At 34.7% G+C, this 15,664-nt stretch overlaps 1 protein-coding gene across 2 annotated transcripts in view; it reads right to left on the bottom strand.

Annotated features, from left to right (window-relative positions):
• Window positions 1-15,664, bottom strand: part of GNAS (GNAS complex locus) — a 289,283-nt gene that overhangs the window by 41,058 nt on the left and 232,561 nt on the right. For both annotated transcript variants that reach the window (XM_078149881.1, XM_078149882.1), the window contains exon 5: window positions 11,452-11,549. In XM_078149881.1, the coding sequence (XP_078006007.1) occupies window positions 11,452-11,549 (98 nt within the window). The remainder of the gene's footprint in view (window positions 1-11,451; window positions 11,550-15,664) is intronic.

Here is a 15,664-nt window from a genome sequence, read left to right as displayed (position 1 = left end):
CTTCATGGACATGGTAACAGAGGTAGGGAAGTGAAATAAACTACTTATCATCAATGTAAAAAATGCAAATAGAATACAAATTAACTGATTACTATAACTATGTTTGAACCACACCTTTTATAATTTCAGCCCTAAAATATTTTAATAAAAAGAATTTCTGGATTTTGTAGCCTTTTTTTTAAACCATGGAAGTAGATTTTCACAGCTTAGCTACTAAAGCTCAAATTTAAGGGAACCACTTAAAATGAAAAATAATGTTCTTATATGTAGCATTCCCATTATTATTTTAAATTTATAGAGCACCCTACTTTAAGGAGCTATAGTGATCCAAGGCTGGGACCCCCAAATTGTGATAATGAGGAAATCAGAATCGAAACCAGTGGTTTCCAACTGCCATAAAAAGTACTGTTAAAAATTTTAATGCAAGCTGATAAATGAGAGAAGATTAACATTGATATTCTTATAATGAGGGGGGTCTCATAACAAACCCAGACCTGGGTTTAAGTCTAACCATTGACACATACCTACCCAAGTCATTTAACTTCTCTGTGTTCTATACAATCTCCTAAAACTAAGTTGTGGAAAAGGTTCTGATCTGCATTGACAGAGTAAGTTTCCTCATCTGGGAGTTGTGAAATCACAAGTCCCTATTCCAACCCTGATTCTGATACTCCATGATTAAATCACAATTGATTTAATTTACTAGTTGGTTAACATTACAATGAGAGGATCAAGTACTAAAAGCAAATTGAACTGCAGACTTATCTTAAGGAAACTTTTCAACCTAAAGAAAGATACAGTTATGAAAGAATAGTACATCTATGTACTATTTAACAGAAATCCTGGTATGAATCAAACACTTAGAATTTCTTGGTCTAAAAATAAACATGCTGTTAAAATGATAATTACATGAGAACTAGCATGAAAATTCTGAGCCCCAAATCTTTCAAAGTAGAATACTTAAAGTTTGTTAATCTTGTACCTGTACTTCTGACTATGATCCAGAACACAAAATACAAACAATTCCAGGATTTCCATTTGTTTTGAATTACTATAATTAGTATTTCTAGATTTTAGTAGGGACATTGGCAAAATATCTGGGGGTCAGAAGAACTAGCTGAGGTGCATAACTGTTCTTTTGTTCTCTAAAAACAGGTAAAAATGACCTTTTATTTTATGTTATTTTTGGTTCAGGCACATGATTTCATTGGTTTAGACAGAGAACTCCTAGTGAGGAAACTGTCCCTATCAATATTTATACTACTTAAAACATAACATATGTGTATTCTATAATGAAATAATATTTAGAGAGGCAGCATGGAATAGTCAATAGGGAGCTTTAGGCTTTACAGTCAAGAACACCTGGGTTCCATTTCCTCCTCTAACATACTGTGCGACCCTAGGTAAGTCATTTCAATTTTGAAGACTCCTCTCTTAAATTGTAAGATGCTGGTCTGCTTTGGTAACTCACTAGAAATTCCCTACACACGTCCAGGGAACGGGGCAGGGAAAGGATATGGGGCAGCACTAAAATAGTATTTATTTTATCTTGCATATCTTTCACATGTCCACTATCTAAAACAGTCTTTACACGTTCTTTGGCCTATACAAATTATCTTTTTTTTTTTTTGACAGACGTGGTGCCTCCTCCAACTAATCTTTAAAGATAATTAATTCTCCTATTCATGTAGCACTTTCAAAGCTTACTCCACATCAATCTTATGTGAATAGTCAAAGGATTACTGATTTCATATTAATAGATAACCAGACATAAGAGAGGTTAAATGATTTTTGCCCTCTGTCACATAGCTAGGATTTGAACCCAAGTTTCCAAATTCCACATTCCAAATTCAGTGTTCTTTCCACTCCACCACATTATTCTTTTTTTTCCCCTTTTTAGGCAATTGGGGTTAAGTGACTTGCCCAGGGTCACACAGCTAGTAAGTATCAAGTGTTTGGTCTGAGGCTGGATTTGAACTCAGGTCCTCCTGACTTCAGGGCCAGTGCTCTATCCTCTGCGCCACCTAGCTGCCCCCACATTATTCTTTAGATATACACAGGAGAGGCATTTTCTCACAGTTCACTTCGTATTATCATCCAGCAAATTAACTGAGGACCAATGTATAACCTCACCTGCCCTCTAAGACTTTTGTTGGGTTAGGGCTGAAATATGTACCATGCTACCAAATGTGTAGGCTAAACTCTAAAATTTTTTTTTAATTTGGTAAAATAAAATTAAATAAAGATGAAATACAGAAATAATAATAGTAGAAATAAAAAAAATAAGTGAGGGGAAAAAATCTACAAACATAGATGCTTATGCCTACTTTCTAATCTTTATGAAGTTTTCAAAAGAATGATACACATGTATCAAGAATATACTTAATGGAAGAAACAGAGGGGGAATAGGCAGGCTTTCAGAAAATCTTTCCACAGTAGATTGAATCTATAAAATCATGAGTGACTCAAAAATATAGAGAATGCAAGATTCCATTACTGCAAATAATTATTTAACTTGTTAGAGCAAAATGTAGCCTTCGGGGCTGTCCTCAGACACATAATCTCTCACTTATATTAGGGACATAGAAAATTCTTGGGGAATACAACAACCACAGGGATAATAGTTTAGTGATTTCTAAGAGGTAAAGGAGGCATAAAACAGGGAGATAATGCGCTCATCAAAGTTGCTCAATACTATCACAGAATGCATACTTACAAGATTTAAATAAAAGAGATTTTAAAAAATAAATGGTGAAGGTCCTCCAAATACTTTTGTTTGAGGATGCATCTAACCCCAGAACATTACAAAGTCCCTTCAATGGAAATAATGATTACTCAAAAGAGATTGGCCTAAGAATAAACTCCAGGCAAATGTGAGTTTTTATTATTTCCTCCTTCTAAACACCCTATCTAACTGACATAATTCTTCCTTTTAAAATGTGCCCTTGATTACCACATGAAGAAAAATACATTTCAGATGTTACCAGGAAAGTAACACACTGCAGTAGGGAAGGTAGAATCAAATAAAATATGAAAAATGTTAATAATTTAAATACCCATGAATTTCTAACACAAGGCAATTAACAACATATCAAAAGTGACTAAGAATGTCAAATGCTTTTAAAAGAACATCTCACTCTAATAATTGACATTTATATAGTATTATAACATTTAAAGTGTTTTTACACTGCCATAAAAAACAATTGTCTCATGACACTGAATTTATAACGGTGACTGTCATAACAAGACTATTCCCATTATTCTATTTACATCAAAATTATATACAGTTTGGGTTATTACATATTTTCTTAACTATGCACCAAAAATGATCCAGTAAATAAGGCAATTGTGCATGTCTAAGTGCCTCTCTCCTCTTTAGGTATATCAAAGATAATTTTAACATTAAGTAGAACCTATTTTTGTAGGCATAGACACTTATATGAGATTTAAGAATAATTGCTTAGAATCACAGGATCCTAAGATTTAGAGAAAGAATGGACCTAAGAGGCCACCTAATCTAAAACCCTTAGTTTATATACTATCTAGATTATTTGGCTCTCACTAGAATGTCTCATAATTTACATGGTAGAGTATATTCTCTTTTCTTTTGAGGTCTTTTCTTAGAGAACTGGATATTACAGATTCAGAGTCCTTTGTCCTATGGACTTAATATGTTATTTTCTCTCCAGCAAACCTAATGGAAGCTTACAATATATTTTGCCATTGTTTCAGGATACAGATTCCTTTCAGGAGTTTTCTTTTTAACCTTACAGAAAATGCTACAGAGAATAGACCAACAAAGATTAGCTCTCTAAGTCCTTAACAACTAGAAAAAAATAGGACATGCAAGTTATGTTCTTTAACTGCAACATGTTATGATAACATTCTGATCTGTGCTATGTCTGGTTAGCAAACAGTAAGAAAATGCCTTTTTTTTTTAGCACTTTATAAAGCAGCTGTATTCATGACAGATTTTTCTGTTAACTTTGCAAAGTGATTAGGAAGAGGATGCCTCTAAACGTATGAACTCTCAGTGCATATACATGTACACCAAAGGGAACTTTGACACCTGTCAAGTCATCTGAACTAGAGTTGGACAGCTTCCACCCATTCTGCACTATCCTTTTCTTTCTACAAACTCCATCACTTAATGTTTCATATTTTCATTAGACTTTGAGGTTTACAAATCATTTTCCCCAGAACAACTCTGTGAGGTAGGTAATGTCTGGCTTAGGGTCACTGATGTTTACATAGTCCCTTTGTTATATTACTTAATTTCTTTGGGTTTAGTTTCATCATCTGTGAAATGAAGGAGAGTTTAAAATGATCTTTAAGGTCCATTCCAACTCTTAATCTAGGATCCTATGACTGGTAGGAGAAAAGAAGAGTGTTATTGTTGAGTCTTTTCTAGTTGTGTCCAACTATTTGTGACCCCCTTTTGGGTTTTGCTGGCGAAGACACCAGAGTGATTTGCCATTTCCTTCTCCAGCTTATTTTACAGATGAGGAAACTGAGGCAAACAGGGTTAAGTGACTTGACCAGGGTCACACAGCTACTAAGTATCTGAGTCCAGATTTGAACTCAGGAATCTTCCTGACTTCAGGCCTGGCACTCTATCCATTGTGCCACCTAGCAGCCAAAAGAAGAGTAGCCAGAGTCAAAAAACCATGAAAGTCAAGAAGAGAAAGTACCAAGGATGAAATGGTCAACCAAAGTTACAAAGAAGTCAAGGAAAATGAAGAATCAGAGAAGATGCTAGATAAGGCAATTAGATGATAATTGGTTAACCTTTGAGAAAACAGTTTTCAGAAGAGTGTTGATTGCACAAATTACAGCACAAATGTTTAAGAAGTGAGTGAGGGGCAATAAAGAAGGGAAGCATCAAGCTGATATCACTTTCAACAATCTGCGTAGAAAAAGAGACAAAGACACAGCCAATAACTCGTGCAGAAAACAGGGTTAAAGGATGGTTTATCGCTTAAATCTTTCTACAGTGATCTGTATACCCTTTAAAATTTTAAGATAATTTAAAAAATTTATATTATAAGAATATAATTCAGGGCAAAATGGAACAAATTGTACTTCTGGAGACTGTTTCTGAGAAGAAAACGTTTTCCCCAAATAACTATACTTCAGACTAAAAGTAATTCCTCTCAGAAGCTGATTGCACAGCTTTAGGAAGTGAAGTTTTGTTAAGCATATCACCTAAACATGCAGCTTTTAAAACAACATGATTACAATAAAAAAAAACCTATTGGTGTTTACATCTTTAGTAGACTGATATTTTAAAAACATTTGGAAACAAAAATACCACACACTACTATTTATTTCACAAATTTATATATTACAATGGATCTGATTATATTTCATATTCTTAGAAATTTTTTCCATTAAATTAAATTTAAAAGGATTTATTTCTATCAGCTTGCTTCACTATTTAGAACTGTAGGCAGCTGAGTTATTTGCCCACTCTATTAAATGGTCCAGATTCATCATCGGTACTCAGTATTAATTATAGCTTTCCTTCATAATTGGCAAACACGTCTCAGGTATTTATTAAGTTATTAATTAAGGTATTGTTATTTATAACAACATATTTATTAAGCGTCTATTACATGCAAAGGAATATGCTAGGGAAGAAACAAATTTCAGATGATAACAACAACAATAACTACTTCAAGTCTGTCCCCTCTCCAAAACTGGCAGTAAAAGGAATGGGAGAGATAGGATGGTAGCCACAGAGCAGCAGAAGTGTCAAGGGACTTTTTTCTTTGTTTTAGGCTTAGGAACAACTAACTGTGTATTTATTAAAACAGACAGAAAGGATGAAGTCAATGGACAGATACTGAAAATGCATGATATATATGGGATGACAGGTAGCAAGTAGGATTAGTTTTATGGTTGCCTCTTCCTTTGAGACAGGAGGGCAGGAGACATGATACACCAGGTTAGCTTTCCATCAAAAATGATTATGTAAAAAGCTATTGCTTAAATAACATGTACTAAGAAAAGAAAATATCATCATTGGTATTAGATTTTGAAAACAGAATAACAGCTGACAAATTGAATATCCAAAACAGATTAGCAGCCTCATGAACTAACATTGTTTTTCTGTTTGTTTTTAAAGCTAGCAGAAACCTTGGCAACTATACTTCTCTAGGAACTATAAAGAATATTTAAAATCTTTTCACAGAATTACTGGTATCCCAGGAAAACCCATAATTATAAATCAACTTATTGTGAACTGGAGTAGCAGCAGCAACAACAACAACAATAAGAAAATAATAATACTTAATAAGAACAATAACTAGCATTTATATAACACTTAACTTTGTTAAACATAGGCACTGTGCTAAGCACTTTACAAATATTATCTCATTTGATCCTCACAACAATCCCAAGAGGTAGATACTACTATTATCCCTATTTTACAGTTTACAGGAAACCAAGGCAAATAGAGGTTAAGTGACTTGCCCAGGGTCACACAGCTAGTAAGTATCTGAGACCAAATTTGAACCCAGATTTTCCTGACTCCAGGCCCAGTGTTCTATCCACTTCACTACTTAATATTTAAACTGAAAGTACACTATAATATCCTGCTAATTCTAAAATACATTTTGATGTTAGAGATAGGTGATATATTTTAAAAGTCTCAAATGATCTGACATACTTTCTCCTTCACAGTTTTCCACTTCATATTAGTTTTGCTAACTATTATTTCTCAAAAAAAAAAATCTCCAAGTCATGTTAAATATAAATTTGAAAAACTGCAAATGTTATTTATCCTGGGAAATTTTCTTTTTTTAGAATTCAATTTAATTCAACCTAATAAGCATTTTATTAAGTACTGGTTGGCTATGTGATAGGTACTGGAATGAAAAAACACAAAACCAAAAAGGAAACAGTTCCTGTTCTCAAGGAACTAACATCTTGCTGGCATGTCATCAGTTTGATAATAATGTCTACTATCTTAAAATATATTTGGGTCAAGTGAAATGTCAGTAAATTCACCTAAAATTTTTATTCATTTCATACTATTTTCCCATCCTGTCTTTTTACTATGAGAGGTCTCGATTTAAGTTGTACCGAACAATTAATTAAAAAATATTAACCAAATATACATCCCCCAAACTGACAAGCTCATAAATTATCACAAATTTGATACTGCCCTGACCATTTTAACCTGATTTATAACAAAGTGAATTAGAACCAAAATATTCTCTTTGTGATTACAAATACATTTATCTTGCTTATAGGTCAAAATCCTTGCTTTACAAGAAAACTGACTATAATTCTCTTAGGCTAATATGATTTCTGGAACACAAAGCAAATTTTGGTAGAAAGTGCTTTCCCTTTCCCCTGCCCACGATTCCTTCATCAAAATGAAAAATTAAGTCTGCAAATTTTTGCCTAACCTAAATTAATTTTAAAATTTAATTTGAAAACACAAATACCAAATAAAATCAGTACTCGTTAGTACAAACTGCAAGGCAGAATTTATCACATACTTCGTTTAACAAAGATGGAAATCTTTACTAGAAAGACATAATAAGGCAAAGTTTGAAAACAGCTATTGTTTTCAGTTTTCCTAATAAAAACCAAAGTTGTAGAGAGGCAACATGGGGTGGTAGATGAAGAGCAGTCTAAAAGTCAGGAAAACCTGGTTTTAAGTCTTGCCTGTTACACATACAGGTTGTGTGAAACTGGGTAAGACACCTTAGTGCCAGAGGTGTCAAACTCATCCTTCATGTGGCCAGCAAAACTACAGAGTATAGCCAAAACCTGATTAAACTGCAATTGGGAAATGTTTAACAAAATAAATAAAAATACAATCCAATACAGATAATGTTAATTTGTGGTTTTCTAAGTCAACATGTGCAGCAGGAATCCATTTCTACTTGTTTGACACTACTGCTCTAGGCTACTCTCTACAACTGGAAGGCACAGAGATGGTAATGACCTACATTGTTATTATTCAGTCTTGTTAGACTTTTCAAGACCCCCATGCCATTTCCTTCTCTGGTAGATTAAGGCAAACAGAGGTTAAATGACTTGCCCAGGGTTAAATAGCTTGACTTACTAGCTAAGGCTGGATTTGAATTAAGGTTTTCCTGACTCCAGGCTCAGTACTCTAGCCACTGAGCCCTCTAGCTGCCTCCTGTGACCTTCTTTAGTCCTAGGGATTTTTCTCACGAGAGTTTCCTATTCCAGTGGAAGCATAGGTCCAGTTCCTCTCCTTTCTACTTGATTTTCCTAATCCCAGAGTATTTTTTGTGGAAAAATATATCTGGAATTAACAAGTTACTTTTCTATTTAAAATGGAAATGCAGTTTCATTTATACAATGCAATTCAATTTAGCCTTTCAAAAATGGCCTGTGTCCTGGTTTTAATATTTCTATCAAGTGACAATGAAATCTACCATTTTGTAATGACTTATTCATTAACTATCATTTAATTCATAGCTCTTATTAGATCATAGTTCTAATAATTTACTTTCAAATAAATAAAAATTTTAAAAGAATATAGTGGCACAGAGAGGAAGATCTTTCTAAGTTAAGTAATAGCTTCATTTCATCATGTACAATTTTAGGCTTCTATTTGTAGAAATTTCTGATGCTACTTTTCTGTATGTAAGTGCTGTCACTGAGGTGTTCCTTCAAATTGTATGACTGAGGAAAGTTAGGTACTTTTTTTTTAACAGCAAAGTATCACCAGTGAAATTTAACAAAAGGGCAAACTGAGATAATTCTTTGAGCAAGACAACATTTATTAGCAGGGGCATGCTGTCTGTCAATAAATGGGTTAATGGCTTGCCTCCTTTTACACCAAAGACCCTGAACAAAAGGACAATTCCCCTTTTATAGGTTTTGGGGAGTACAGAACAAAGAACGGAACAGGGTAGATGACATCATGAGATTGAGGGGAACAAAACTGGTTACAAAGCTGAGGCACAGGGAACAATGTGATTGCTTGGAAGTTTGGTAATATGGGCTAGCAATGATCCCCTTCTTCTCTCATTAGACTAAGAAGTGCTTATTATTGGAGTCTGGGTGCAAGGTCAAAAGATAACAGACCAGCCCTTTTTGGAGAGCAAACCAGACATCCTTGAAGGATGGCTTAGTGGTGTAAAGATACTAGACCGGACTCCCTTGTGTTCACATCCACCAACCAACCCTCCCCCCCCAAGGTCAGCTAAATTCCTTGAGGCAAGAATAGATCAATGATTAGCAGGAGAGCTAGATTTCTAAAATTAACCTAGTACAGGCCAGTTGAATTCTAATTGTGAAATTAATTTTTTACAAAATATCATTTAATCATTCCACTTTCCTTTTCATAAAACATACAGTTAACTTCTTGTTGTTTTCATTATAGAGCCCAACTACTTAGACTAGCTGAGGATCATAGATTTAGAGCCTTCTATAATCTTGCCCCATCCTACCCATCTGAACTTATTTTCAGTTACGCTAGTTTCACTGTACTAGTCATTTTCATTTCTATTCCTTTGTTTATGCTGTCTTCTCTGTAGGAAATGCCAATCTACTCTTCTCCATCTACATAAATATTTCTTATCCTTCAAGAAAAGTCCCACTACCTCCAAATCATATTAAGTTCTCTTCCCTTCTGAGAACTCCTAATATATTATCTGTACTACTCCCTTTTTATGGTACATAATCATAAACTGTCTTGTACTACTGCTTAACTTTTTCATCATTTAGGCCTCATTTTTTTATCTGGACTATAAACTGGGAGACTGTTTATAATGCTGAGACCACGTCCCTTTTCTTTTGTAGCCTCATAGTCCTTTAAGCATACAGATGTTCAAAAAAAATAGAGCTGAATTGACAAGACTATGTTTTTTGTAATATCTTTATAGACAGTGCTTTACTATACAGAACATATTCTAAAAGATGGATGATTGACTGCTTAAGCCCCCTTGCTTAACTCCAGAAAACAACTAAAAACTAGAATTAGCCTATGCATATCAATTACATTAGAAACAACAACAACAAAAACCTGTTTTCTGATGATTTTTGCAAATGTTGCATTTATGGTAATGTTCATTTTAAAAAATACAACAAACTCATCAAACGTGTTTTGCTAACATTTTCTTTCTTTCATTACTTGACAAACAACATTGTATATCCAAAACAACAATAACAAAACACCTGCAAAAACCCTCTGTAATTTTCTTTTAAAAAACATATTTTGTTTTGACACAAGACACTTTCCAGCAAATACCCAAACAACATTTCTTAAAAAAAATATTCCCTGAAAAAAGTTACTTTATTAATAAAAAGGTTGCCTATGTCCTTTAATTTCCTGTCAGTATTCTTCATTCTGGTAATCTATATACATAAACTTAAGACTATAAACAAGTTTACTTTGGTAGATTATCCAACCTGGTATGTGGTAGATAATCATGTATCCAAATCAATATCACATTCTTTAAAAAGCATTAATAAAATCAGCTTCTCTGTTTATTATTCCAAATTAAAATGAAATATCTGCTTTCACACAGGTACAAGAGTTATTACTAAATAAAGACTCAACTATAAAATGACACTGTCATTCAAGAGCTGCATTCAAATAGAAATGTTTTATACAACTCATGTTCTAAAATCCACCGACTAGTTCAAGTGATGTTGGCAAAGCTCAGGAAAAGATCAACCTCTCATTTTTCTTAAGTAACTATATGTTGGTGGACAAAAAAAGGTTTGAAATATAGTTTAAAACCAATAAAATACAAAACATTTCTCTCTTACTTGTAGTTCCAAACAAAGCAAGAATTAAAAATAAGATGCTACTCTGATAGACTCTTCAAAACTCATCTAATGTAGAATGTTTAGCTATCAATATTTTCCTGCTAAAAAAAATCAGTATTCCACTATAAATAAAGCATGATGGTATAATCTTCCATTAGAAACATCAACTAGGTCTCTTTATAAAAAATCAATATCAACGAATCAGGTCTGACTATATAAAAGTTATAGATTTGTTTTTAACACAGCTAGGCAATAGTTATCTGATGAAATCAGATAACCTAAAACATTACCATACACCAGAAATACTATACTCACAGCACATAACGGATGGTAAAAAGAAGGCAATTAAAATTACGAGGAGAAAATGTGCTTTTAAAAAAAACTAGCCTTGTTAGTGACATTTACTATAACAGAAATAAATGCATATTTTAAGTGAGACTCAAAGGCCACTTTTTTCCCTTAAATATTTCAAGGCATTCAATTAAATCCCTTAATTGTTAATAATGCACTTTACTCCAAAGTGGTTGTCATCATACAATTTTGCTCTGTGCTCATAGACAAATACTTTAACAAAAAAAGAAGTTCTGAAGACCTTTGTTTTGGTAAAAACAAGTACCTATTTTAGTATTAGAAATCAGTTGGAAAACTAAGCATAGAAAAATTTATCATAAGGGAAAAATTACTTACTACTGAGCACAATCAATCAACTGATATTCATTAGATCTCTCGTAGCAGGCTTTCACACCTTCATCTTGCCAAAGTGTTTTAGTATGTTCATAAAATTCCTAAAAGTAAACACAAGAAAGATATTAAATAAAGATATAAGACAGAATAAAAATACCACCATTCCTACAAATCTGTCCCAAATATCAAACTATTACATTTTTCATTTAAAAAAATCTGCTTTCATTGATTAGCATTTTGATTCAGCACACACTCTGTGTACCACAGTGTACTAAGTACTGTGGGAAGAAAAAAGTATTCTCCACAATAATGAGTTTGTAATTTAGGTATAACACATAAGAATAAAGTGACAATATATAATAAATTGTAATACTCATAATAATAAATAAATGTCAAATGAGTTGCATAGATGCTTAATAAATGTTCATGAGTAATTGCCAGTCTTTATTGCAGGGAGCCCATGACTTATTTCTTGTAAATCCTTTACATATGAAAATTCAACCTAGGAGTATCCTCCTTACTTCCTACTGGTATCCTTGGGTTTTCATTCTCATAAACTAATAAAATTTTAGAGAGCTAGAAGGAACTTTAGAGACTATCTAGTCTAATCACCTCATTTTATAGATGAGGAAATTGAAGTTCAGAGAGATGAAGCACCTTGGCTAAGGCTGTTATCTCTATTTAAGAGCAGAACCAAGCCTCAAGCTCAGATGTCCTCATTTCCTATTTCAGCATTCTTTCCATTACACTAGATGAACTTCCTCTCACTTCTTTTTTCCTCTTTGATGCTGTAGTCCCTACATCTGCCAAAGACAAGCTCCCTTCTTGCTTCATTTCAGTCCTATGTTTAGGATTGGATCTACAGTGGCAAGCTAAGCAATGAGTGGCCAGGGAAGGGGAGAGAATAAGGAACTGTAAAATGTTAAGGAAACATTCTCTCAATACAAAGATTCCTTGCTGGTAGTAGTCTCTATCCCATCTCCTCATCTTCCCTTCTGCCCTACCCAGACTACTCCAGAGTCCTGGCCTAACTCCACTGACAAAATATCTAGAGGATAACACAAGAAAGAATCTAGATTTTCCTCTGAAATGTTGAATAGCCTGACTAGTCCAAATATCTAATACTAACCATTTGAGAGTTGGTTTTTACCATAGAGTCTAATAAATAGTAGGGCTGGGCAAGAAAAAAGAGAAAGGAACCTAGAATTACTTATTAAAGGGAAGGAAAATCAGGGCCATTAGCCTCAGGCTTAAATGTGGTACAGAGAGGTTGTATAGAACTTCCATCCACTGTGACCTCCCTTAACTTCCCAGCTCTACAATTTCAACCACCTCTCTTCAGTCATCTCTTCCAAAGTCCACTTTTTTGTATAGATAGCATTTCTCCATTCTCCTCCCTCCAGTTGCCTTTCCACCTAAGATTACCTTCCATTTACAGTCTCTCTTCATCTGTCTGTCTGTCTGTCTGTCTGTCTCTCTCTCTCTCTCTCTCACACCCACACCACACAAGATGTTTCCCAAACTAGGCTATGTTCCAATCTCAAACTTCATTTTCTGCTTCTTTGCATTTGTGCAGTCTGTCAGTGTGCCTGGAATGTATTTTATATTCAACCACATCTGTTTAAAATCATTCTCTTCTTCATGGCTTATCTCAAATATGACCTCTTCCACAATAATTTCCCAAAGTTTGTTGTCCTTTGTATAGTTTACTTTGAATTAGGCTTATTTGTATGTGTGTGACATTTCCCACCCCTGCCATTTTCCATCTTTGTATCTTTGTGCATTTATTGAATGGAATGTGACTGTAGAGGTTGGGATCAGATCTGCCAGAGTCACATTGCAAAGAATAAATACCTGGAATTTTTAGGACTTGACACTGTACTTTCCCATTTGTTAACATGTTTGCTCTGTTTCTTAGTGGTGATTAGCAATAAAAATCCTTTAAAAACCTTCATAATGGCTGTGTGGTGCTTCAGGGACAGAAAGACTATAGAGGAGAAAAGCCTTGAGACTACATTCTTTTTAGTAGAAAGCCTAGGAAGAAATCATGGTTGGAAGTAACAGGCAGTAGCAAAGAAAGGGAAGCGAGTCCTAAGAAAGAAAAGGAAAGGAGTGACTGGGGAGCCACTTAGAAACCAAAAGTCCTACTGGAGGCATACTCTGTAGAAAGACCCTAAGTCTCTAAAACTCCTCACCTTCTGAGCTGTTGGAACATCTCTATTGTGTGCTCTAAATGGGACAGTACTTTATAAAGCTTAGGACATTGTCTAAATGTTATATTATTATCACGAGTCATTCTCTCACCCCTACCCTCTTAGAGCCAGTGCTAGACAAATTCAATTTAATAAAAACATATTATGACGCTGCTTAATATAAGACATTGTCTTAGTTGCTAGGGTTACAAAGAACAAAAGAAGAACCATCTCTGCCCTTAGGAAGTATACATTCTATCTGGTAGAAGAAAGAAGTAGAGGGAAGGAGATACAGCAAGAACTTGGATAAGTTACTGTAAAGCATATACAAATTAAGTTTAGGAAATCCACAGCATTAACAATTAACAACTGGAGCCAAGATGGCACAGTAGGAAGCAGTCAAATCAGCTCCTCTCCAAAAGAGTTCTCTAAACAGATCTAGAAAATGCAATGGATTGAATTTTGATGGAGGAATACAGAAAAAGTCACAAATATACATTTGTCTAGCTCAGCTTGGCACAGGGAGACAGAGAAGCCTTTGGCTATTGAGGATCAGGAGCACTGAAGTACACTAAAAGAGGCTATATACAAGACAAGAGGAAGTCAGAGACCATACTGGGGCAACTTACTGGGACAGGTGAAAAATGGCAATTTTGTCACTCATTAGTCAGTCCCAGGTCACAGATCCAGAGCAAAATGAGAAAAGAGCTTGCTCAAGGAAGTGATGTCTCAGGTAAAGAAGCCTGGGGAAAGGAGGACTTTTACTGAAATGGAGGACATCCAGACATTCCTGATAAAACCAAAGCTCTGGAGAAACTTTGAAGTGATAAACGTGAATGAACAATGATAACTGACTGAATAAAGATAAACTGCTTACATTCTAATATAGGGAGATGATACATCTGTCTCTTGTGAGTCTTATTATCATCAGGGGTCATTGCTGAATTTAACTAGATAAGGCTGGGGAATGGTTCTGCTATGTCTTGATGATCTTAAGAAAGGAATGGGAAGAGAAGGGGAAAAGGGACATATAAGGGGGTGGGGGCAAAGGAAAGGAAGGTTAGGGAAAATTATTTCACATAATCAGGGTACACAAATATAAAAGTATATAAACAAGGAGGAAGGGGTGGAGAGAGGAGTTCATAATTGAGCCTCACTCTCGTATGAACTAGAAGGAAGAATATACACATAGAGTTCGGTAGAGAAATACATTTTACTCAAAGAGAAATAGGAGAGAAAGGGGACAAGAGGATAGGGGAATTGGAGGGAGGTTAGACTAATGGAGGAATTAGTCCTAAGTAAAACAAACTAAGGATTAAAAAATATATATAGCTTTTTTTTTTGAGGTGGCAAAGAACGGGAATCTGAGAGGGTACTCACAAATTAAGGAATGGATAAACAAGATACATAAATATAATGGAATACTGTTGTGCTGAATTCTTATTAACATAATGATCAATTAACATTTCAGTGAACTAATGATGAAACATGCTACTCACCTCCTAAGAGAGAGAGGTGAAAGACTGAATGCAATATGAGACAATTTTGGGGGGCATGGACAATGTGGAAATTTGTTTTGATTGATTATGCATGCTTGTGATGTTTTGGTTTTTTTGTTCTCGATTGCAGATAGGAGTTTGTGTAGAAGGGGAAGTAGGCAGATCTTGAATGTTTAAAACAAAATATTTAAAAAAAATAATTGAGCGATAAAGTCTTACAGAAGAAGTGGTACCTGAGCTGAACCTTGAAGGAAGCTAGGGATTCTAAGGGATGGAAGTCAGGAGGGAATACATTCCAGGTACGGGTGATCATCTGTGGAAAGACTTTAGGGCTGGGTTACCATCAGTTCCTTGGCAATAGGAAAGCTCTCACTGCCTGGCAGAGGTTATATGTGTGAGGGTGGGAGCAGGGGTGAAGTGTCTGAGATAGGGAGTGCCAGAGCCCTCTGCCAGGCTGTAGAACAATAAGCTGTTCCTGGCATTGCACAATGGAACTTTGAATACATCCCCATGCTATTCCCCACA

This window comes from Phascolarctos cinereus, unplaced genomic scaffold (assembly GCF_003287225.1).
Source record: "Phascolarctos cinereus isolate Bilbo 61053 unplaced genomic scaffold, phaCin_HiC Scaffold_2;HRSCAF=192, whole genome shotgun sequence".
Taxonomy (NCBI): domain Eukaryota; kingdom Metazoa; phylum Chordata; class Mammalia; order Diprotodontia; family Phascolarctidae; genus Phascolarctos; species Phascolarctos cinereus.
Note: the sequence above shows the minus strand (reverse complement) of the source record. Positions and strands in the feature narration are given on the sequence as shown.